At 43.3% G+C, this 24,716-nt stretch overlaps 1 protein-coding gene across 1 annotated transcript in view; it reads left to right on the top strand.

Annotated features, from left to right (window-relative positions):
- OVCH1 (ovochymase 1) overlaps positions 1-24,716 on the top strand; it is a 1,424,491-nt gene that overhangs the window by 85,056 nt on the left and 1,314,719 nt on the right. The window contains exons 2-3 of the mRNA XM_069628530.1: positions 904-1,008; positions 4,060-4,166. Of these exons, the coding sequence (XP_069484631.1) occupies positions 904-1,008; positions 4,060-4,166 (212 nt within the window). The remainder of the gene's footprint in view (positions 1-903; positions 1,009-4,059; positions 4,167-24,716) is intronic.

Below are 24,716 nucleotides of genomic sequence, written 5' to 3'. Positions count from 1 at the left end.
GCAGTTTCGACTTGTCAATAGGTATTGGGCATTTGCCAGACACTATCGTATACCCAGGTAATCGCACCATTTTCAAGCTATTGCCATACTTTGGCCAGGTGGTACCATTTTATGGCAGTGCCTGGCAAATGCATATCCCAAGCCTAAACAAAAGCCAAAACTGCTAGCTTTGCCAATACATGTTAAACTTTATGGGCTACTAGTTGAAGCAGGCCTGTTCACAAAGGCAGAAACAAGCAGTGATGGCTGTAAGGTTTCGAATTTTTGGGGGAGGCTTATGGTCTGGTGCGGAACGGATCTGACCAAGCATTTCGGGCTGATTTGCATGTGGTTTCCCCTTTTGCAATGGCTCGGCAGGTGAAGAACGATGGTCTGGAAGGGTGCCCAGAGCAATGCCAGAGGTTAGGATTCCAAACCTTCCAGCCATCACCTTTTTGTTTGGTCTTGTTCACATAGGACAACGTCTGATTTGAGTATGTGGCATGGAAGGCTACCCAGGGCAATGCCACGGTTTGATTTAATCTGTGGAAGACTGCCCTGCGAAGCTGTTGTTGGGACTGATCCAAGACTGTCCTCCATAAACTCATGTTTGAATCGGTCAACTTTCTGTATGCAAACCAAGCCCTTTTCGTCTGTTGTGCATGTTTTGAAGCCTCTATGCGACTCAAGGGGGTTATGCTACTCCAAGCCTAGGGGAAATTGCACCCCTGCCCAACCAGGCACAACTTCCTGCAGCTGGTCCTGGCTGGGGCGTGCGAATGTTTCCAGCAGGTTGCTAGTACACCCCCCCCATCCCCCCTTGGGTGAAGTTCATGTCAGAATGGACACAATCGAGTTTAGAATTTTGCAACCGAGTTCTGAAGCTTTGAAGACGCCTAATCGTTTCCAATGTTGCATTTACAGCTTTTGCTGCGCCGAGCTCGACCCATGTTGAGCGGGAGCGAGAACTGCTCAGGCTTTTGTCTGCACAAAGGAGCCAGCGATCTTCGGAGGACCTTTCATACACTGGTAAGGACGGCTACTGTCAAGTGATATAACCCTTCTGGGTTCGCAGTGCTCTTTACCACGGAGTAGTAAAGTGTATCGCCTTTCTAATGGTTCCTTTCCTTTGAACCCCTTCTGTAATACCGTCGCTATGGGAACACGAATACCTGGAGCCGCCTTCCTGAAACACTCCACTGATGTACGTGCAACTTTGCGCGGTATTGGCTTTAGGGCAAACCTTCTGCTAGTGTAAAAAATGTACCCTTTCAATGCATTTTTGCACCAGAGCAAAGCTTGTGAAACTGTCGGCACTGTTCCTCCTTATAACTGAGGACAGCATTGCCCTAGTGAAAACGTGCATTAAAAGAACCCGCTTTTGCACTAGAGCAATCTATGCCCCAGGGTTGACGTTGTGCAAAATTGCCCTTCCATTGGTTCAAAATGCCTAACGTGGCCCGTGGTGTTGAGTCGGGAGAATATTTCCCACCACTTAAGCGTATTGATGTTTTTAGTCCAAATGAAAGTTGGAAATAACTCATTTTAAATGTATTTTCACTGTCGTATATGAACAATGTATGTTTATGATGTAATTCATCATTGCAATTTTAATTCCAAGTATAATTTAGTATGCAAATGAAAATATAAAGCCTGTTAATTTGTGTACATTTCCAACATCTGCTAATTGCAAAGTTGGGAGCAGTTCCAGTCAATGCAACTCCCTTGCCCTGCTTCTGCAGCTCGGGTTAAGCGCGCCTTTGTCTCGAATTAGCTTTAGGTGGCACGCATCATGTACAGTCGGCATTTGCTGAACCGAATGGCTCTGCTTCATGTCAGGATCACACCCTTCTGACGCCCCTTACAATCTGAACCCTCGTTTGTCAGAGGAATGAGTCTCTCGCTCCTATTATTGTAGCAGCCTCACAACATATGCTAGTGTCGGTATACAAGTGCCACGCTTAGACTTGCTGGTTCATACACACGTGCATTTTGTTAAAGTTGACTCCTGTAATGGGACTCTCTCCCAGGCTTGCCTTTTCAGCTGACCCTTTGCATGCTGGGAATTTTTTTTTTCTTTTTCGTTTAGTATGGGCCAGTAACATGCGGCTTTTAGCGGGCTGGTAAAAAAAAAGCCAGGACAAGGTGGTTTTGGAATTAAAATGGCCAAGTTTGCAGCTATGTCCTTTGATGCGAGCTCTGGACTTGGCGATTTGCTCATAAGTGCAGTACTGTTGGTTGGGAGAGCCATATTTTCAATGTTGTGACGAGGATGGGTTGGGGCCTTTCGAGCATCTTCCAGAGGTCCAGGCTTGGCAGGAGGACTGCTTCTTAGCCCTTATGGATAAGGCACCAACCGTCTAATAGTTTTGATACGTGAGGTGCAAGTGCTTCCGGAGGAGTGGAGTTTGGCCACCGGCTACATTGGTGTTCCATTTGAGACTGCGTTGTTGGTGATATGTGCAGGTTTGAATGATCCTGGCCCAGGGGAGCGGTAGGATGGGGCAGGGGGAAATGAATGGATGTGAAGCTTGCTCATTGTTGGAGACCTAAAATTTAAATTTGTGAGCACCTGTAGTGAGGCAGGCTATTACGTGGTGTGCGGTGGAAGGCCAGCAAAGAGGGCGGTCCCATGTCTGCCATCACAATGGTTTGGACTACCTAAGGAAGTCCTGCAATGGGATGAATGGTTTGTGTGGGTCTGTAGCCATGTGGTTTGTGGCTTTTGGGAGGAATGGCTAGCATCAAGAATGAAACCCAGGGATTTGGCTGAGTTTGACAACTCGGGTGAAGCCTTCCTGTCGCCTGTTGGCTAGCAACTGTTGCAAAAGGTGTTTGGTGGGGAGGGGGGGTATGAGGAGTAAGTCTTGGTGGGATTCAGTTTGAGGCAGGCATTCAGAGGTGAGCGACGTCTTTGGGGAGTTGTGAGGGTGGTGGTGGGCAGTTGGGCGGCAATGACCTTTAGGTACAGTGGAGTTGTCAACACACTGGATTGGCTGATGGGTCATTTAAAAGATCATGTATACAATTAAGCGGATTGAACATTGGGGTCTGCTGAATTTTTAGGACACAAACCATTTCGGGGCAGTTCGAGAAGCCCATCCTGTTGGGGCGGAGGGAGATGAATGTTAGGTGGTCGGCTGCATTGTCAGCCAAGAGGTCAGAGGATCAGAAGGCAAAATACCATGTGTAGGTGGTTCCAGCAGAGTACACTGCTTGAATGGTTGCAGTCTCAGTACTGATTTTGGGCCTGAATGTGTACTCTTGAGGGAGTAGGGAGGCCAAGCTGGTTTATTTTTGGCAAACATTTTGGTTACTACTTTCTTGAAGTTTCCTGATAATGGGGAGGCTTGTAATGGGACTGTTACTGGCTAGGTCCTCTGAGCCAAGTGAGGGTTTATTGAGCAGGGGTCATGAGACCTGCCTTAAACATGTCTGGAAATGCACCTTCTCTGAGGGAGGCCTTCACAATACAGAAGTGCTTTGAGCACTGGGCCAATTAGTTTGAGGGAGAACTGGGTGGAAAAGCTTCATGCAAGTGTTTAATGAAGTGAGGAGCCATCCTTGGAGCCCAGCTATCCATCCACCCTGAGCACTACTCTCCTGGGTCGACTTCATTCTGTCTGATTCTGAGGAATCCACGAGAAGCCAGAAACTGTGGCGGGTTTGGCTACTCCGAGTAAAGCTTTAACGTTTTGAAGCCTTAATGGAGAAGGTGTAGTAAGCCGCCTTTGCCTTGGAGACCAAGTGTCTGTGAAGGCACAGGGATTTGAGGAATTAGATCCTCTGGGCTGCGGTCCTTGCACCACTGCTTTTCAAGGGATCCGATTGAGCGTTGGCAGCAAGCTCCGGTGTGTACCAGTTTGCTGACAGTGCAATAGCAAATGCGTTTGTTCTTTCCACCCCCTACTCACCACAGTATAATTTGGGATGCAACAGTTCTCCAGACATTCACCTTGTGTATGACTGCAGATCCATGCAAGTTTTCAGGTACTGCACTGGATGATAATGGAGTATCCTCACTCCTTTAAATTCCTGTTAATTTGGATTGGTCCAATAACTGTACAATTTTGCACACAGGGCCTAAATGCGGCAGCATTCCAGTACTGAGCGGCACTAGGAGAACTGGCTTTACCGGGAGAATTATTGGCGGAGTCAATGCAGTGAAAGGAGAACAGCCGTGGTTGGTAAGTAGGTGGAGGGTGGTGTGGGGTGTCGATGATTGGATTCTCATAGCAATGGTCTTTGGGGATTCTGCCATGCTTTTAAGGCCAATTTTCTGAAATATATTTACAAGTTGTGGTATGGTGGGGGCTGGCCAGCTATAGTGCATTCTCCTGAACTTACTTTTAGTGATGAGTCACCCAAAAACATGTAGTATTATGAGTGGTTAACATTACTGACAGTAAGTGGAAACTCTTGAACTTGTACAGCAATCACAATAGCCAAAGTGCCCCTGCAAAAACATCCCCTGTTTGCAGATTGCTGGACAGAATTGTGCATTTGCAACGGCCCTTTCCACCTGAATCTGAAGACCAAGGTAAAGCACATCTTACATAATGTGCCATGAAAAGTAGGAACCTTACAAGAATACAGTAATTCCGTAGCAAGCAAAAACACTGCACTACATTAATACCGTGACATGAAATTCTGGTGTTCCCCAGGGTATTGTGCCACTGCACAGTATTTCTATCTGGAAATTGATCCAGACAATTGTTCGCTGCTGAAATACTGTTATTGCAGTTCATTCCAAAGGCCATCCTTGTTGCTTGAAGGCATCTGAAATAAGATGGCTGAACACATTAAAATGCTCATGAAATCTTTTGGAAAGCTGCAACTTTGTCTGCTGAGGTCAAATGATTGCCCTCGTCGTTCTGCGGAAGTGTAGGACTTCTTGTATGCTGTAATTCATTAGCTTTAATCTGTTTATGCCTTTTTCTATTCATGCAGGTTTGTAAGTGTACAAAGTATCCCAAAGGCATCTTGGCACCCAGAATGAGCAGGCCTGTTCTCCTAAAAAGTCTAGCAGAATTCAGAAGGCAAATGCCAGGTCTTTAATTCTGTGGTGTCTAGAAAGTTGTTAAATTAGCTTTATTGGGAGTGAAGCGAAGAGTTTTGCTGCTTAGCACAAGAAACGCCTGCCATATACGTGGTATATTGAAGGGCAGGAATTCCATTTTATACATCAAACTATACGTGATGAAATGAACGTTGTAATTTTTGTTAACACGTTCCGAGACTGGGCTGCTGTCTGAACTAGGAATTATGCTTTATGCTGAATTCTAGATTGTATGGGTCACCAATGCAGGTCTGAGTGCCAGGGACACACTATTGCGAGATCCCAAAGGTCTAAGGTGAGCTACACACTTCTGCAACCCCTGTAGTCTATGGATCACTGCAACCACACGGCTGCGATACATAGCATTGAGAAACTCAAATCAAGATGTCACACGGGTATGCAGTATGCTGATTTGAGGATCAGCAGGAAAAAGGCTGAACATCTCTCCGAGGTCTCGGCGGGAAAAAGCAAGCCTGTGCAGTAGCTGGTGGTCAAAGACTACAAAATAAGTAGTGTAGTGAAACCACGCACAGCGTGCTTTCCACTTTCCCCATCCCCGATGCAAAGCCCTACCTGGCATCCTGCTGCCCCTCCCAACACTGTTTTACTGTGATCAGCACTGTAAGAAACAAATTGGTGTACATTTCATCTTGTATCCCACAGCATGCGGCTTTAGAGAGGGGAGGGCCCGCGGGCCACAATCATCCACCTTTTCCACATCTTGGGGGAATTTCCAAACTCTAGCCACCCAGGGCTCAAGTCAAGGGTACACGCGAGGGGACGGCGTCCACCCACTTTATTCAGAGTGTCCCCTCCAGCTGAAAGAGAAACGGGATGTCCTTTTTGCATTTATGAATTAACGCCGACCTCCTGGATCAAACCGCAGTCGTCAGGCTTGTAGGCCGGACACTTCAACACTGCACTATATAATGTGATGAAAGATAACAAACCTAGGCTGAAATGTCCCATTTCGGTACTGCAAGTCCCATGGAAGACATTTGTGTTGAATCTTGGAGTTTAAAACATGCACACTGTTTAAAGTTTTCAAAAACACGAAGAAAATAACCTGTCTTGGTTTTGTGGTGATTTTATGAAGGGCAAATGCCATACGTCCTGTTCAATTTGGGTGGTTATGCAAAGCCAATTTAATGAAATTTGCTTATTTCACCTTGATATGCTATTTTCTGGTGAAGTCGCATCCCATAGCATTTGTTTTTGAGTCCCCCACTATAATGTTTAGGACTTGACCCCTGTCCATTACACATACACAATGTGCCTGGAGCAATCTATTAACGTTTAAATGACAAGCCACGCTGATCACGCTGCATCGTGTGGGCTTGGGAATGGGTTTTATGTCACAAACAGGCCATCAAATGTTTATGCAAGAGAGCTCTGCTTGTACCCCAGGATATCTATAGGATGTTGGTTTGCATTCCTAGCCAGGAACTGTGCTATGGGCAAAATGTAAGGGAAAGATGGATAGTTTTTGAAGTGGAAAAAAAAAATCCACGCTATAGCTTCCATCCATTTCGAGCACTGCTTGTAGATTACTTCTGTGAAGTTTTTATTCAAAGTTTATCAGTGGAGATTGGTTTAGAACAAGGACTGTTAAAATATAAACATTTAGAGCATGCAGCTCCAGGGATGGCAGCTTAACTGCTGAGCTCCTGAGCCCTGTACTCATCCCTCTATTTAATTGCATATCATGGCTGAGAAGACTCCTGAACCATCACAGCCCTCAAAGGCAAAAGGGAGAAGAAGGAAACGATGGTGAAAGGAGAAGACCAAGTGTTGGAGCAATTGACCAAAATGACTGCAGACATTGCTGAGATTAAAGCCAAACTGTTTGCCTCAGAAGAAAGATGTGGTGAACTGAATACTAAAGTTTCTTCCGTGGAGACTCATTTAAGCACAGTGGATGAAGAGACCAGAAGGATGGCTGAGGAGATAAAAGCATTACAAATGAAAACACAGAAGCTGGCCTTGAAGTGTTCTGAACAAGAACATTTCTCTAGGAGGAATAATGTGCGTGTGGCAGGTTATCCTGAAAATGTTGCAAAAGGATGCGCCACTGAATTTTTGGAGAGTGCTTTTAATTAAGATGCTCAAGCTGGACCCGAAAAACCCGTCTGGAGATTGAGGGCGCATAGGTCCCTGGGACCTAAACCAGCTATTGGGCAGAGGCCAAGGCACTTCATCAAATTCTTGAGATTCCCAGTGAGTTGATTCTGAGAAAAGCTTGTGAATTGAAGGACGTAAACTGGGGAGGAAAGATCATGATCTTTGGGGACCTAAGTAGAAATGTTGTGGAGAAAAGGAAGTCCTTTAATGTAGCAAAGGAGAAAGCAAGGAATAAGCACTCGAAATATTTTATGGTTTTTCCGGCAATACTGAGGGTGATCTCCAATGGTCAAACTTATTTATTTACTGGCTCTCGTAGTGCAGAAGCCTTTCTTTCTGATTTAGATGTGGAACCCATGGAAGATTCAAACATCCAGAGAAGTGGTCCAATGGGGGAAAAAGAGAAGCTGAGTGGATTGTAGTATATTGATTTACTGGTTCTGACTTTCTTTAATTGGTGTTAGTAATAATATCAGTGTATTTTTTGTTATTTTTTATTTTTACTTAAGTTTGTTACTACCGGTTTACACTGGAGCGGGATTGTTGGAAGAAAGGACCTGGATTTAACGTGATATGTGATGATGGAATGAGGAAGTTGTTGGCGGGGTGGGGCTGGGGAGAGCCGGACCACTGTGTTGGAGGATGCAGTAACAAACATGATGTGACGCGATATGGAGTGGAAGCGCGGACTGACCCTGGATTTCTTGGGCTGTGACTGGGATGTAACGGTAAGGCGATTGTTCTCACTGGGGTCCTGCTGCTAAACTATGATTGCATGGCGTCTGAGGCCTCATTGTGCAGTTGGATGTTTTGGCTGCATCATCTTTTCCATCATCTTTAAGCAATAACCAGGGCTCAGGAAGGTTGTGGCCATATGGATTACGTACATGCAGCGAGTTTCGGAAGACAGTAAAACAGGAGAGGAAATATATCTTGGTTATGGCTTCTATGCATCTTATCTTAACACTTCGGATTGCGCACCTTAGATTCTTGTGTTTGCGTATGGTTGCTTGTACGTCGGATGAATGACGGAGCCTCCCTTTTTAACTGCATTCCTTTCTGGCACTAACTCAGTTCAATCTGTGTCTAATAAGGAAAAGTGCGCTGGTCAACATGAGGGATGATGCTTGTGACTATGGCAGTTTCTCATGACTTGTGGTCCGTTTTTCTTTTTCTGGGTGATTCATTTGTTCTGATGCTGCTGGGATGTGCTGTGGAACAGCTACTCAGCAATCAGCATGTTGTCACAGCTGTGCCAGTGTCGAAGTCCCATAGTTGAAGGGGCCCAGCGGGTATTGCAATATGATGCTTTCCTCTTGATATTGCTGGCGCTTTCAAATTAAACAGATGTTCCGGTTCTGCCCTGTGATGTTTATATATTGGTGGCTGCATTGAATGTACTCAACCAGTACTGTTGGAGATTGATTACCCACTCCTTTCGTCCCATATGTACTCGCTGCTGTTGCTTACATACTGCTGTGCTTTTGTTCATCAGAGCACATCTTAATTACAGCGGGGGAGAAGGTTGAAATACTGAATATTCTTCTATAGTTACTTGAACAGCGGCTATATTATGCAGAGATTTCATGTATTTTTCCTTGCTATGTAGTGGGATTGCATTGTCTTTGCTTTTTGGGGTGGCTGATGCACAATTAGTCTATTCAAAGGGGATGTGGTGTACACAATGGGTGGGGATTGGGGGGGAGGGGTTGATGAACTTGGGGTGGAGGGAATTATGGGTCACTACTATGTTATAGGGTATAAATATGTGAATGGTGTTTTGCTTAGTTTTAGGATTACACCAAGTAATGCTCTATGTCCAGGCAATTGTTTAATGGGTATTACACAATTACATCTGTTGCTTACTTATGGGAGTGTCTGGGGGGGTAAGGTATATATCATTGTATAGTGATAATAGGACATGTTCCTTGGTGTTTCTTTGCAGCTAGGTAGACCATTCCTTTGTTTTGGGAATGTTGCCTTTCTGTGGGTGGAATGAATGTGGTGAAAACCTGCATTTTTGGGGGCTGAAGTATGAGGTTTGTTTAGCGACTGCATTTGAGACTTGAATGGTGGCAGTTGCTGGGCTTGGGTGGGATATGTTGGCATTCTGGGTTCATATTGTGAGTGAATATTTATTGGTTCTGAATTGTGGTTCCCTTTGGGTGTCTGTTTGATTGGTAATAGTTGAGGAACTGATCAGGTATGCAGGTGCTTTATAGATGTATAGTATGTTTAGATTTGGACAGTATATATGTTGGGTGGTTGTTTGGGTGTACTTCAATTGGATGCAGTGGTGGAGGGGGATGTTAAGAGTAGTTGTGTTGGCGGAAATGGTCATTATGGTTACATAGGATGTAAGTGCATGAGGAATGAATTTGTATATATGCGAGTGATCTTTGCAGAGAGGAATGGTATGAAGCTACATTGAGTTATGTGATAGTTTAACTGAAGGTCTTTAATTGCAATAGGGAGTTTTTTTTATTTATAGATGTTATGGCCTTGGATTCTGGACGGGATGGGTTTGAACACACTATGTATGGGAGGGCGTACTCACATGGAGTATGAAGTATACATTCAAATTGTACAATGGTTTATAATAGGTCAGGGTGTTGCGTTTGTCTGTTTTTTTGTCTTGATTTTTCATGTCAGATCCTGGATTTAATTTGATGGAGGGTTGGTATGGTCAATGTTTGACAGTTTTTCCTGTTCAGTGAGTAATATGGTTAGAGGGAACATTAGCTCTGGTTGTAATTAAGTGTGAAACAATTTGGCTGATTATGTTGCGATGAGTACACTAACAGTATTCACTTGGAATGTTAAAGGTTTGAATTGCCTGTGTAAACGTGGGAAGGTTATGGCGAGGCTACATAGGGTGAAGGCAGATGGTGTTTTTACAAGAAACATTTGGTGAATGAGGATATTCGCTTTTTACTCAATTCTAGCTATCGTAAAGAACTCTCTAACTGTCAGAGTCGGCATACTTTTTAGAAAGGGGTTCAGGTTTAACATCGAGGTAGTAATGGATGGAGAGGGTCAGATTTTTGTGGCTGTCCAGTGGAAAGACTGTGACGCTGGGATGGGTTTATGGTCCGTGTTCGTCAGGGAAAGCTTTCTTTGATGTAATGTCATGGTTACCTCATGAAATGCATGGGGGAGACTATTTTTGTTGGGAGGTGATTTTAATAGTGTTGGAGATTATAGAATTGATCGGACTAGTCGGTGTAGGTACACAAATTTTGGTGTATGCAGAGTTTTTTTTTTTTTTTCTGCAGAATTCAATCTGGTGGATGCATGGAGAGTTTCATCCATCTTCGAGAGTATACATTTTATTCCCCTGTACATACTTTTTCAATAATTATGTGTTGGTCACAGATAGGTTGATGGAATTGATGTGAGTATTAGAGAGGGGGACTTTGGACCATGCTCCTGTGGATTTGCGAGTGATAATGGATAGGAAGGTGCCTGCTTTTGTGAGGTGGGGGATTTGGATGAGGAGGGGGTTGGGGAGGTTATTCAAACTTCCATGGAGAGAGATTTTGAAGAAAATGCAGGATCTGCAGAGTTTAAAATGGGGTGGTATGGTTTTAAGGCCGTGATGAGGGGGGAATTTATAAGTAAAACTGTTTATTTGAGAAATAAACATTTAGGCGAATTGAAATCTATGGAGGCTAGGCTGTCGTGTTTGCAACAAAAATATGCATGCTCGGGTAGGGTCAAGGATGGGTTGGAAATGTTGCAAGCCCAAAAATTATTGGTGAATAAGACAGACATGATGGCAGAGAAGGGTCTTTTTTTTTCCTTTTTTACAAAAAAATTTGGGGAAAGTGGAGATAAGAGTGGCAAACTACTTGCTAATAGGCTGAACGGGATGGCGGAGAAATCGTTTGAAGTATTATAAATGAACGTGGGGATATGGTAATGAAGAATGTTGATATATGTGCGAGTTTCAAATAATTCTGAGAAATTATATACTGAGGTGTTTCCTTCTGAGATGGAATTGAATTATTTTTTTTACAACTAGACATCCCTAAGTTGACGTCTGAAGAAAGATCAACTGGAAATGGGGATTGACACGGATGAGGTTTTGCTAGCAATTGAACAACTTTGTACTGGTAAATCTCCAGGAATGGATGGCATACCCGTGGAGTTTTATAGGAAATTTAAGACCGACTTGGCACCCATTTTGTGTAAATTGTTCAATGTGTTTGTGCAAGGAGATTTATGTCAATCAATGTGGGAGGCAATGATACCTTAATACCAAAGGAGGGCAGGGATCTTAAATGTTGTAGCAACTATAGGCCATCTCATTGCTAAATGTGGATGTGAAAATACTGGCGAAGATTATGGCAAATAGGTTGGAAACATGTATGGGGAAGGTGAAGTGAAAGGATGGGGCTTACTTCGCTTTAGTGGGCATAGGCTTTTTCTTGTTAAGGTGCTCTATGAGAAGGTTCAGCAATTTTTTTTTTTTTTTTTTTTGATGGCCGAGGATTTTAGTTTGTAGAGAATTGAGCTTGTTTAGCATGGCAGACTGAATACTGTTGCACAAACTTTCATCCTTGAGGAGAGAGGGGGGGGGGCGTGGAGGGTTTTTCTAGCTGTCCAAAGATGGAGGATTTCTTTGGACCCTGATTTGACGTCATTAATAATTTGTAGGACACAGCTTTCACTCTCGTGATGTTGGCTTTGTAAGCTATGGAAATGGCTTTGAAGGAGCTTCTAGTGGCTTCAGAGGGGTTGGATTTCCATGCATAGAAGGCAAGCCTCTTCTGAGAACGTTGGTCAAGAAGTTCTTTCGAGAATCAGGCGTTGGAATGTGGTTTTTTTTTTTTTTTTTTTGCTTTTTTAAGGGCTAGGGGGGCAGCAACGGCGTTGACAGCTTGGGCAACGCTCTGTTTAAAGGTGTTGGCTAAGGTTTCCGCGTTTTTGGAAAGCGGGGCCTGCAGGGCGGGCACACAAATGAAGGGTGCTATATTTTCAGCTGTCAATTGGTGTGAGCTTCTTGCGAGAGCAGCTGGACATGGGGTGTTGGGCCTGAAAGGCTCTTTTGGTGTCGAGATTATACATAGGGAGGAGGAATTTGTATTGCCTGGGAGTGTTATTGATATGTTGTATTTTATTGGCTGTGACATGTTTCCCTATTCTTGAGCGTTGGAAAGCATTTTATGTTAAACTACTCATAACTGTTTTTCTTATTGTATTTGAAATCATTAAATAAAATATATAAACATCTTGGCAGAACTGCTAGTTCCATCTGGACGGATAATAATGCAAGTCAAGATGTATGGGAGCGCAATCACAGTATGAACTAGGTTAGCCAAACGTATTGTGTGTGAATTGCGACCGAGGCAATGTGATACCGAGGGGATTGGGCAAGATGTGGAAGTGCTTGGTGCTACACATTATAGCCTGTCTTATTATTTTGATGACCCAATCCAGTACTTTCCTGGATATGCAGGTGATCGAATATTTTCTAAAACCTGGTCTACCAGGTTAAAAGGCACAGCTAGATCCAGGGGTGTTGCCAGGTCTAGAAAAGATCCGGGGCTATGCTAATTTTGGGACTGTGGGCTAGCTAGCTTTTTTGGTTGTAATCCCTGTGATTCTCTCCGGGGCTACAACCAAAATACCCAGGACTATAGCCCGCCCCTTCTAGCACTGCTTCTAGCTAGATCGTACAAGATGGAGCCATGCTACAGTTGGTTTAGGTCTGCTTGACCAAAATTTTTTTTACCTTTTACTATTTGACCTATTTGTTTTTTTTGAAATTTCTGTGGGAGACCCCACAGCGCCACCACCCCACCTCTCCGTCACTTCCCCCACCTTACCTATTTCCTAACCCCACACCACATATTTTATTTTGACTGATTTTCAACAAAAAAAATCAAAAGAAAATTGTCAAATAGGAAAGGTCAATTTGACTTTCGATCAAGTATGCGAATACCATATAGTATATTTCACACAGGTCATTTAGTACTTTGTCAAGTGTATTTTCCCTGCCCATCAGAATAGACCAACGCAAACCTCCATGTGGGAGAACATGCCTTCACAGAAGCTTGCCTGGACCAGGCAATTATGAAACTGGTTGGAAATTGGGCTAAACGCTGGGGTGGAGTTTTATTTTCTTCAGAAGACTGTGCTGCCACTTTTAAATGGGGCACATAACCTTAAAAGTGAATTAAGGTATGTAATATCAGACCATGTCGGAGCAGATTAATTTGATATTTTTGGTTTAATGGCAGGTCATCTGGTGATCCCGGAAACTTTCACAGTTGCAATATGCCCCAACCTCCCCCCCTTCCGATTGGGAGTTGAATAATAGCTTGCGTATTTTAGTTGAGGCAGACTATTTAAGATGTGGCCGAGTAAAAGCTGGAAAGGACTTTGTATATTCTGTCATTGCTAAATTAATTGGAGATCTTGTCAAAAGTAAGAGGCAAGATTTTAATGTAAGCACGAATGGAACTGTCAATAGATAGGATTCCCAAGTTTACTCAGGAGCACATAGGTTGCATTAGTGATTTTCAGCCAGACCGATTTGATTAATAACACATTTGTATAGAAAGTATTGCATATTTTTTGTCTTGGCATTGTGACAGGTAACTTTCCCACTTCACAGTAGCTGCATCCTTCTTTAAATTCTGCACTTTGGCAAAAGCACCATCTAAATTCAATAAATATAAATAGAAATCTGGATGGATTGCTGCTCTATATCCGTGAAACTCCATTTTAGAAACCTTTGTGGGGCTAATCGAACCAAGGTTTTCAGGACCTCCTAATGGAGAGGATATCCTTCACATTCGACGTGGGAACAAAAGAGCACAGCTGCAAATGGTGGTGGAAGTTGGCTTGCAACAATCTGAATTCTTTTGAAGATTTACGGTCTATGTTGCTAAAACTTTAGTTTGTATGTAAAAGTTAAAGCCATACTGCTGCCTCTAGACGCATTGTTCCTGACATTTTGTAGCCCTCTAAAAAAAAAAAAAATCTATGCAGCAAATATTTGAAAACTGTCTCAGACCAACATGGCTCGAAGGGAGGAATAAACTTAATTTAATATGCCATGCACTGACTGTGACCGATCAAACTTTCAGACTACAAGTGAAGTCATATCTGTTTTGCACATCTGGATGGAAAATATTCTTTGATCTTCAATCTTTCACCTTGTCAGAAGGAATCTGGATTTAATGCAAGACTAAAATGTATTTTTTTTTTAGGTAAAACTAGACCATTATTAACTAGGGGGTTAAGATTAGGTGGACTGCGTACAACAATTGACTCTGCTTCGATTGGCTTGTCTTTGGAATGCCACAAATGGGAGTTTTATTTTTGTTTCATACATTTTTGATGGCATGAAAAACCAATCTGTGTACATCATAGTTTCTACATGAATGATAAGAAGAAACTGTTTATAAACAGTAGCAAAACTTGAATAACCCAAACTTAACACATTGGATTAAACTACGCTTATCGGAAACCTTTTCTAGCTATATACAGGGGAAAGTAAACATGAAACACAGTACAAACTAGTGTAGAGAGGGAGGCATGAGGGGGGAGATAAAGATGGGATTGGGGTAATCTTCAGAGCTGAAATATTAAGATTTCAATAAAACAGAACACTTAAAGAATATCTAAACCTTAATTTCAATTCACACTTGTGATGTAATATTGGAGTTAAGGCTATACATGCCTCCAATTTGTGTATATTGCATATGGAGTTCCAGGTTTTATGGTTAATAAACAGATTCCTTCCAATTGGTGGTATTTATTTGATTAGTTTATTTTAACCACAGTTCAAATTCTTAAGTATGGGAGTCTGTGATGTTGAAATAGGGTGCTTCCTAGATATAGGATTTTAAAGTAAAAAGGTTCCTTTAACTTGCATATACATTTAATGAGACGGCGGACACCACTCCATTTTCTAATGAATTTGCAGTGAAACGTATGTTTAAACAATCTTTACTATCCGGACCATTCCAACATTTGTCTGCAGATAACTTACATTTATAAAGCATAGCTGGAGTAATCGTCTCGCAAAAAGTATAGTGGAGTTAGATTAGCTGAGACTTTTATTTGTTCCAAAATTGTCATCGGGTATCATTCAAGGGTTAATGAACAGTCACGTTGCCATTCTTTCTGTGTTCACTGAGATTCTTCCAGCTAGTTCTTAAAAAGGGCAGGCTGAAAACTGAATGTATATATGGTATTGGCTAGCGGCGTTAATTTGTCCAGAGGATTCCATTAGGAGTTGCAAATTATCAACAATGGCATTCATCAATTAATATTGGATGAAGGACCTTGGTGTGACAAATTTCACTCTGAATTCATTGTCGGTGGAATGCCCGGATTGGAAAGTTAGTGTACATATTTGATTCCTTTTTAATATCCAACTTTTCCAATAAATAGCTTTACTATTGATTCGGATATGATTGTTTAACCAGGTAAATTGATGTGAACTCTGAGGGGTTTGTAGAGATAAGATATATTCAAATCAGTTTAGCAGTGAATTGAACATTGGTGCATTTGATAAATGTATTTGTAATGAATAGCAATCAGATGGGTAGAAGGGCCTTACCATGAAGTTGTCAACACCAAACCCATGTCACAGTATCAAAATGATTGACTGGACAAAACCAGTTCTGTGATTGCTGTAGAATGAATGGTGAGTGATACTTGGTAAAAGAGGGAAATCCCACTCCTCCCCACAACCTTTCTGTTTAGCTTACCAAGGGAAAACCTGTTTTTACTTTCTGCATAGAAATTTGGTGAGACATAAGTCTAGCTTTAAAAAATGTGCCTGGGATTGGGATGGAAAGCATGAATAAGGTATATAGGATAATCGGGGAAATAATCTTAATGGATTGAAGACAACCCCATCAGGATAAGTATAGCAGGGACCATGAATTCAAGAGATTTATGTTTTAGTTGGTAAATTATTGGTGTTTTCTTCAATGATATCTTTGACCGAGGAGACCATTTGTAGACCTAGATATATTTTCTTATGGCACCATTTCATACCAAATGTTTGGACTCCATATTTGGTACAGTGAATGTTCATGGGAATTTTATATCCAGATGCTAATGAGCAGTGGGTTATGATTTCAAGTAAGTTCTCTAAAATTATTTTGGGATTTTAAGAAATGGAAGAATGTCATCTGCATAAGCAGCCAATGTCACTTGTATATCACCAAATGTTACTCCTGGGATGTGTGGATGCATTTTAATAGATTCTAAAAAAAGGTTCAAGGGCTAAAACAAATCACAAAGGTGAGAGGACATCCTTGCCGTGTACCTCTCCCAACGGAAAAAGGGACAAATTGGCTATTTATGAAATGGAGGTTTTAGGATTGGAGTGAAGTATACGTACCATAGATGGGAAGGTTTCAAGAAACCCATGCCACCACACAGCATCAAACAAAATCCCACTCTACTCTATCAAAAGCTTTTTTAGCACCTAGGTTAACAGATGCTAGGGATCTCTTGAGGGACAGCAACACTCAAGTCATCTAGAATGATTCTAATATTAGATGAAGAAAGCCATCCCCTTACGTAGCCAAACCAATACTGTTTTATTAGTTTAGTCTGTGTGCTAGAATTTTTGCATACATTTTGCAGTAAGTGTTAAGGCAATGGGTCTAACTTTGTGGCAATTCAGGGTCTTCTTTGGATTTCGGCAATGCCAAAAACATGGCTTCTGTAAAGGAGCCTTATTTTGAGTTTGAAATAAAATGGGCATACATTTCATGTAATTTGGAAGTAAGTATTGATTTAAAATGGGCATACACATCAATGGAGAATCTGTCTGGTCCAGACGCCTTACCTTTTTTAAGGTAAAGTATAGCTTTGAATATTTCATTTTCCATTATTGGTGAGTTAAGTGTATCTAAGTTGATATTGGGATACATTGTACAAGTGATATTGAAAGTCAGAGCTGTTCGGATTATTTGGGGTGGCGTTGGTGGAATAGTTGGTGATGAAACTTGCTGACTACCTTTGCAATCTTTGCCTTCAAATTTCCTTTTTACCATTGAAATCCTTTCACTGTAATTCTACTACTTTCCTTTTTAATTTGGAGGTAGGCTAGGGATTTACCTATTTTGTTGGAAAATTGATGATTTTTATAATAATTTTAACATATTGGAATAGGAATATATTTAATTTTTAATTGTAATCTACTAGAGTATATTACAGCCTGGGTTTCCTGGGAAGGATTAGATATATATTCTATATTTTTTTTTTGGGTTTCTTCGGATTCATCTTTTCTTTGCCACAAAAAAGATCTCTCACTGTCATGCGAAGGCATTTCTGATGGTCCTCCCAATATGGCGCCTTCTGGAGGGAGCAGTATTGTAGCCTTGCAGGTGTCAGGTGAGTGCTTGGCTCAGCCTCCTTTCCAGGGGAATGCATTTCAGCCCATCAGACCTGGAGATCAATGCATTGCTACTTTCTATGGCAAATGCTCCATGAGTCTGAATCCTTTCTTTCCTTTATCTGCATGTCTGCATCAATCTTTCTTTCCTTCCATTCAATCTTATGCTTTCACAAAGCATACGATCGCCAGACGTCCCCTTCCGGAGAATCTCATGCGACACCCCCCGAAGGTAGAAAGTGTAGTTGGGTTACCATAGCAACCCTGCGCGGAACTACCCTGACCTTTCCTGTTTTGTCCAGACACCCTACAGAGAACAAACGAGCACGGTCATCCAATTCCTCCCAGCACTTTGCTAATTCTACAGTGCGCCCTGACTTGCGCGGCGGAACACGTACATGCAACACTCGGGAATCTAACTCCTGGTATGTGGCGAGCCTCCCCCATCCAAACAAGCCTCACGAAGAGTACTAGCAGACGCCACAGGGTAGGTGCTGTTCTCACTGAATTATCCCTCCTTCACAATATACTTATTATATTCATGGTTGCTTTACTTCCGCATAGGGAGACGAACTAGCAGCAATCCTTCCAAGCCTACTCACTTTAGGGAGTTCTCCTATTCCTAAAGCAACATTCATAGGTACACACTTTCTCAGGATAATCCATTCAACTCTTTTTCCTCCTTGCTCTCTTCTCTTACCATATAATACTCTCATTCTTTTGCATGCAGCCACTCCCATCTAATCAAACCTAGTGCCTGCATCCATCCGGAAGAAGGACCTTTCATCAACCAGGGATCCGGCACTTTGTGAGCTCACGCCCAGGGTCCCCCCCCCCCCCCCCCCCCCCCCGAGGGTTTCCCTGAGAAGCCTGTGCCACTGTGGCCGCATTGCTGGTGCAGGAGCATAGGGTTTTTAGGGGATTCTTTCCTCCACTCATCTGCTGAAGATACCGGTTGCATCTGCGGTGACCAACAGCGTTCGCCATTGAGATAATAACTAAAGGAATCTGTACAATCGCAACAATGCAATTCAGTCTATCTGCTAGGTGAGTAGAATGAGGAACAGTGTTATTTTCCAAACCATAATGTATACAGCTATAATATGAATATCTCGGTCTGCAAGTATCGGCTAACAAGCGCCAGTCTTTGACCAAGCCAGTAAAAGGAATAATACAGCTTACTATATTTTGATTCAAGCACGAACCCCAAAAAAACTACAAATACTATAGCTTAGACGGAGATTGTTTTCCAAAAGACAATTTCACGAAGTCTAATGCATATACAACTTGAAATTTAAAGTGGAATTGTTGGTACAAAGTTTCCTTACACCCAGAGGACGGACTTGGAAGGTTGAAATACGTGTTGGTGTGGTTAATAATTATATATGTTCAAATTTCATGAGATACAAATGAATGGTTTGATACTGCCCGAATATCTATACTCGTACATGTTCTACCCTGATTTTTTAATATTCAGACTAATAAATGTTCTACCTTCAATGTGTTTCCAATTGTATTTTGAACAGGACACCAACCACTGAATAAACTAAGCACTCACCCAGTGCTACCTTGTTTTTACAATGTGTGGCTGATATTTCCAGTAGGAGTTGAGCGCAGTGAGTGAGGATAGCTTCTTCTAGTTAACTCTTTCCTAAACCTATCCAGGCCGGGGGATAGGCCTGCTGACTGGTAGGTCCAGTGTAGGACCCTATAGAAAAGGTTGCCATTGGACAGGTCTGTCTGGTGGTATACTTGGATCATCCACGAAGTTGTTACACTAAAAGTGTTAGTGAGAGCCTGGTAATTGGTGGGCAACACTCGCCATCTGAACCCAAAACCCATTGTCCTGATTGGTCCGGCTGCGGCCCCCCAAGCCTGGGACAAACGTCGTTCCCAGCCCGCGAGACACCTGTTCTCAGTGCATGTCTCCTATGTTTCAATAATTTCAACTGTCTGCTTATAACAATAGTGTAAAGAAGACTAATGCCATGAGAGCACTCCATTCCCATTGTGGATGGTGTCTGGAAGGTAACAAATATTTTGCAAATCGCTGTTCAGCCGTGGGGCTGCTGCTCATTCTCAGCCTCAGTCTTGGCGTGTTCACAACTTGGCCAAGTCACGTGGTTAGAGACCACTCTCGCAGGCTCGATTGCCCTGAAATGGTGTATATTCCATAGGGAATCTTTGCTGTTGCCTACGTTACCTTGGCTCAGGATATGGAATGTCGCTTTGCAACATGTCCTTGATCGTCTGTGCTCAACGCTGTAGGTGATTCCGCTTACTGTTATACCTTACTGTTTGGGGTTTCTTTGTGATCGGCACGGCCTGTTTTTCTCCTGAGGCCTACTCTGGCTCTCAATACGGAGTCGTCATGATGTCCATATGTTAGTAAGAGCTTTATGGTTGGTCAGGTCCCTTGGGTGCTCCTGTCCTTCCATGGGGCTAGCTGCATAGAAAATCAGCAAGCGTATACAAATTCTTCTTCCTGTGGTGCTATAGCGAGCCTAATGGTAAAATAACAAACATGCTACTATGTAGATGTAGTACTCCATCTCACAAACTCCATGTTCTTCATGTAGATTTGTGTGTGAGGTGTGCAGATTGCGCATGTGCTTCATGTCTAACGGAGCTTTGTCATCGGGATGTCTAACGACCTGCATCATACTAGCCTTTTAATAGAGTGCCTTTAGTCAAGTCGGTCCATGCGGTTTTCCCAAACTGTCTTGTTTCTTCGTCCATTCTTGGCAGGGTTTGTGTTGCTGTGGGAACATATGACCGACTGGCTGGCTACCGCTCGCGGTAATTGTCCTTAGTTGGAGCAGTGGAGATAGGCATAAATTCGTATGACGGGCGACCATATTGTTGGTACTACTTTCGGTTAGAGGGTCGTCCAGGACTGAGTTGGCTCGGATTCTTCTTCACAAGTGTGCCTGAAGTTTCCAAAAACCTAGGTCTGATGTGTTGGGGCCATAGACCTTTGGAGTAGTAGAGTGAACAACAATATTTAAAAGGACCCATCTACCTGATTCTTTAGATTCTGAGAATCTTGCAATAAGTGTTTTTATCAACCAGAATAATCACTCCATTATTTTGTCTTGAGCCGCACTTGTGTAAACCTTTCCTTCCCAATGTTTCTTAAGTTTGGCAGCTTCAAATGCAGTGAGGTGTTTATTGTATGCAAGCAATGCAGGGTTTATGTCTGAGATATAACATTGTTTGCCTTGCCTTTTGATGGGATTATGGATACCTTAACATTCCAGGATGATATGTTTGACATTCATAAATAAACATTATGAACCTTAAAGAAAAAGTAAATTGATCCATGGGAGAATGAGTATAAGAATTTCAAAATAAATTGTCAATTAGTCGTTATCCTTAGGGGAAGAACATACGGATAAAAAGATACATGAGGAGAGAGGGATGACAAACAGACATGAACATGAGAGAGAGGGTGAATCTTGAGTCTTGATATGATGGGTCCTATTGGCTAACTGGAAACCGCCAAAACTTTCCATGGTTTAACCTAAAAACGGTAATGAAGACGGAGTGCCCAGCTAGCGCAGGCCGTACACTGCCTCGCTCACGCATTGTCAACATAGTCATAAAGACTTATTAAGGGGACTTCACGTTGGATTATTAGTCGAAGGTGCAGCTGTGTCCAATTAATCTAAACTTTGAGATTGGGTACATTGACTCAGTACGCAGTGATTATCAAGAGGTTGTGTGGCCCCTTGGGGTTACTTTCAAGGATGCATGATGAACCATTCCATAGCTAGCATGGAGTTGTTGCAAGGGTGGCCTTAGCAACAGTAGCTGTTTTCTTCTTGGGGCAGTACTTTACAACATCTTGAGAAGGTATTATTCCCATTCCAGACAAGTTGTTTATACATGTGCAACTCATAATGGAAAAAAGTCAAGATGTAAAGTCCAGAAGAGCAAATAGGTTAGTGCTTGACTGCTTAGTAGCATTCCCCTGAGCTTGCATCGGGCCAATCCTGTGGGCTCTGTGAATGCTGAGTTGTACTGAAGAGTAATGGAGGTTAGGAAAAGAATAGTGTCCTCTCCTTCAGTCCCATCAGGAAGTCCCACAATTCAAAGGGCGATTCTGTTTTCCAGGTTTTCTGATTGCTTTTTAAGTGTATTAACCAAGTTTTCTAGGTTGGCAACTTTGTTCATGTCTTCTGCTTTGCTCACTCTGCGCTCCACTTCTGTGATCCTAGAATCAAAAGCTGAGCATGTTTAAATATTGTAGTTTGTTGTAGTCTCCATAAATGGTTTTAAAGCTCTGATTTCTGTCAAGCGTGGCTGGGTCCATACTATCCTCATTGGGAATAGGTGAGTCTGTTTTTGGCCTTTTTAACGTGGCAGCCGTTTGTTTTTTAGCCACATCTTTCTTAGATGTTGCCATATTTAGAACTGGATATGTAGTATATGGATTTCGGTGCCCCTTAAGATTAAAGAGCCTTTCATTGGTAATTAGCAGTTGGAGCTACAAGCAGTATTCTAGAGTTTATGGAGCTTAGAAGAGCACAATTGCTATGTAATTATTGGCGGAGTAATCTTCACAATTTTCCAACAATAAAATGATTGGTCTATTGATGTACCTGAAACCCTTAAGTGTATGAATGTGGTGTGGCTTCTTTACAGGCTGAGCCATGTTGTGATGAAAATGTTTCCTCCAGAAAGCGGTGTGCATGTCGCGTGTCTCCCTGGAACAGCTGACTGGAAATCCAGATACGCTCTGTGCTTTTCGTCCTTGTGCGCTGCTCTCCTGGATGTCAGCAAATCCAGAGCAACCCCAGATACGGTGGATTTTTGGATTTAAGGTTCCGACTGAGAACGGGGGGGGTGTAAGAAAATCCGACTTTTGTAACATTCATATATAATATCTTAATCCTGTAGAGCAGAGCTCTGTACCTAGGCCGCCATTTCGCTCTGCACCAGGCCGCGCCCCACATGGCCTGTTCTTAATAAGTGGCTGTAATGCTGGAAACGCCTTATGGAGGGACAGGGCCTCCTAATGCACTTGTGTTTTTTTTTTTTTTATTTTTATTTCTGCCCTTGAGGTCCAGCCTGGGCCTCTGGCAGTGCAGCTCTTCCCGTTTCCTTTTGGTGAACCCCCATGTGATATCCTTATGGCACCCACAGGGAGGGGGTACACTCTTGTATGCCTTGTGTGTTTTTGGGCACCTGTATTGCCTACAGAGCAGGGTATGGGCTGGTGGCAGCTACATGCTGACTTGGCAGTGGCTGAGTGTCCTCCACATTTGGGACACCCAGCCCTGCCATAGGAATCGATGGATTCCTGAAGAAGGGCAAAATGGCCACTATTGCCTCTTGGTTTCTATTGCTCGGACTGTCCCTTCTGCCTGACTGGCTGTTGGGTGGAAATACCATGTATGGCTCTAGGGCTGCCTCCTGGCAGATGCACTGGAGCCTTCCCAGGGGCTGTGTTGTGGGTACACCCTTGGAGCAGGACCTGTGTGAATGGAGTTTGAAGTGAACTCCTTCTGTGTTATGGGTGTCTGGTTTCTGTGTGACACAATGCCTGAGACAGCCCCGACAAACTGACATGAATGTAGCCTAGTGGGTGGAATGAATTGCCTGAATGCCTGTGAGCCCGATTGGCTACCTGCATGTATGCCCTGCTCCACGATTGGTTGACGGAGCCTGGCTCAACATGACTGAATAGGGAACATGTATATAACTACGGTCCCTGCACTCCCCCCAACTTGTTCAGAAGCTGAAGTCGATACCTTAAGCAGCTCCAGGGTCCCAGAGTACAGAGGAAGGTCCACCAGTGGGTTTTCCGCCACATAGATCCAACAAAGATGTCCTGTGGGTCCAGACTTGGTGAGGGTCCGTATTCTACTCCAGTGGTCGAGTCCAGGTCACTAGAAACCATCAGACGTTGTGCTGCAGCACCAAGTCTGAAAACTGCTTAATCCCCCTCCCCCTTACACCCTTTGCCGCCAGAAGTCATCCAAAGTCTCCAGGGGTCTTGCTCTCATCTTCCAAGCCTTTAAGTAGCCCACCGCAAGTTTAATCTTCCCAGGACTTCTACAATCATAGAAATTGACAGAGCACCCACTGCAAAGAGCCAACTGCAGCACTTCCGGAAGACTTTGGTTAAGTTTTCTTCTTTGAATCAGCATCCCAGTGGCTCCTTGCAAGGGGGGGGGGGGGTTCACCCTCAAAACTGAGAATCTGCCACTTTGCCTGCCAAGGCACCAAAGGGACTCTGACGAGGAAGAACATCTTCTAGCCTCAGTCATCCGGGGGTCCCAGATTGATCTTGCATCTTTCTCCTGTGGCCTTTCAGGTACTGTAGTGTGGTAGAACCTTTTAAGAAGAAAGAGAAATATTGAACATTTTTGGACTTGGTTGTAAAAGACCACATAAGTTAAACCAACTTTTCCATTTCAAGTGTCCCAGGTTGGGGGATCCTAGCACAGAATTGTGTCTCTAATCTAAAGAAAGCATTCTGCCACTAACTAACCTGCCTTTCTTCTCTAATCTATGCTTACACCTCACTTAATGTACATGCCTTTTTGAAATTGTCTGCAGTTGGTGCATTTATTGCTGAATTTACATATTGTGCGATAACAGTGTAGATATTTGCCATTCTTTGAATGGAACTGGAGGTTGTGTATATATTGGTAGAACCTTTTATATAAAGACGCAGTTTTATCATATAACATAGTGAGTTGACGGGGGCGCTGTTGTACGGCAAACAAAATGGCAGCTCTCAGCTACCACACTGGGTGTCCACCTCAGCTGCATAACACCTTCTGGTCGCCCTGGTCCACACTTTAGCCATATTGAGATTTTGAACGGAGGCAGTCGGGATCGAACACGGGTGGATGCATGCCCCGCGGTGGGGAAGACCTCTGGGCGTGCTGAGCACTGCTCCACCCACATTCCTACACGACTTCATGGCAAAGTCACATCAACAAGCCAGAATGGGCTGCATCGTGGGGGGGGGACACAAACTACACCAGAGGGGAGCTGCTTCCCCCCCCAAATCCCCGGGACACATTGGCGCTCCGGCACAACAGCCCGCTGCGCGCACTGTTGCTTGCTGCAGAGGGGGTGCACAGGGCGTAACACTCTATACACATGGCACGGGGGGGGGGCCCCCCCTATGAGACCAGAACCACTCCCTGAAACAGTAATTCTGCCGTC

The sequence above is a fragment of the Ambystoma mexicanum genome, chromosome 12, assembly GCF_040938575.1.
Source record: "Ambystoma mexicanum isolate Mex_15411 chromosome 12, UKY_AmexF1_1, whole genome shotgun sequence".
Taxonomy (NCBI): Eukaryota; Metazoa; Chordata; class Amphibia; order Caudata; family Ambystomatidae; genus Ambystoma; species Ambystoma mexicanum.
The sequence above is the reverse complement of the archived record's forward strand: the minus strand, read 5'-3'. Positions and strand labels throughout refer to the sequence as shown.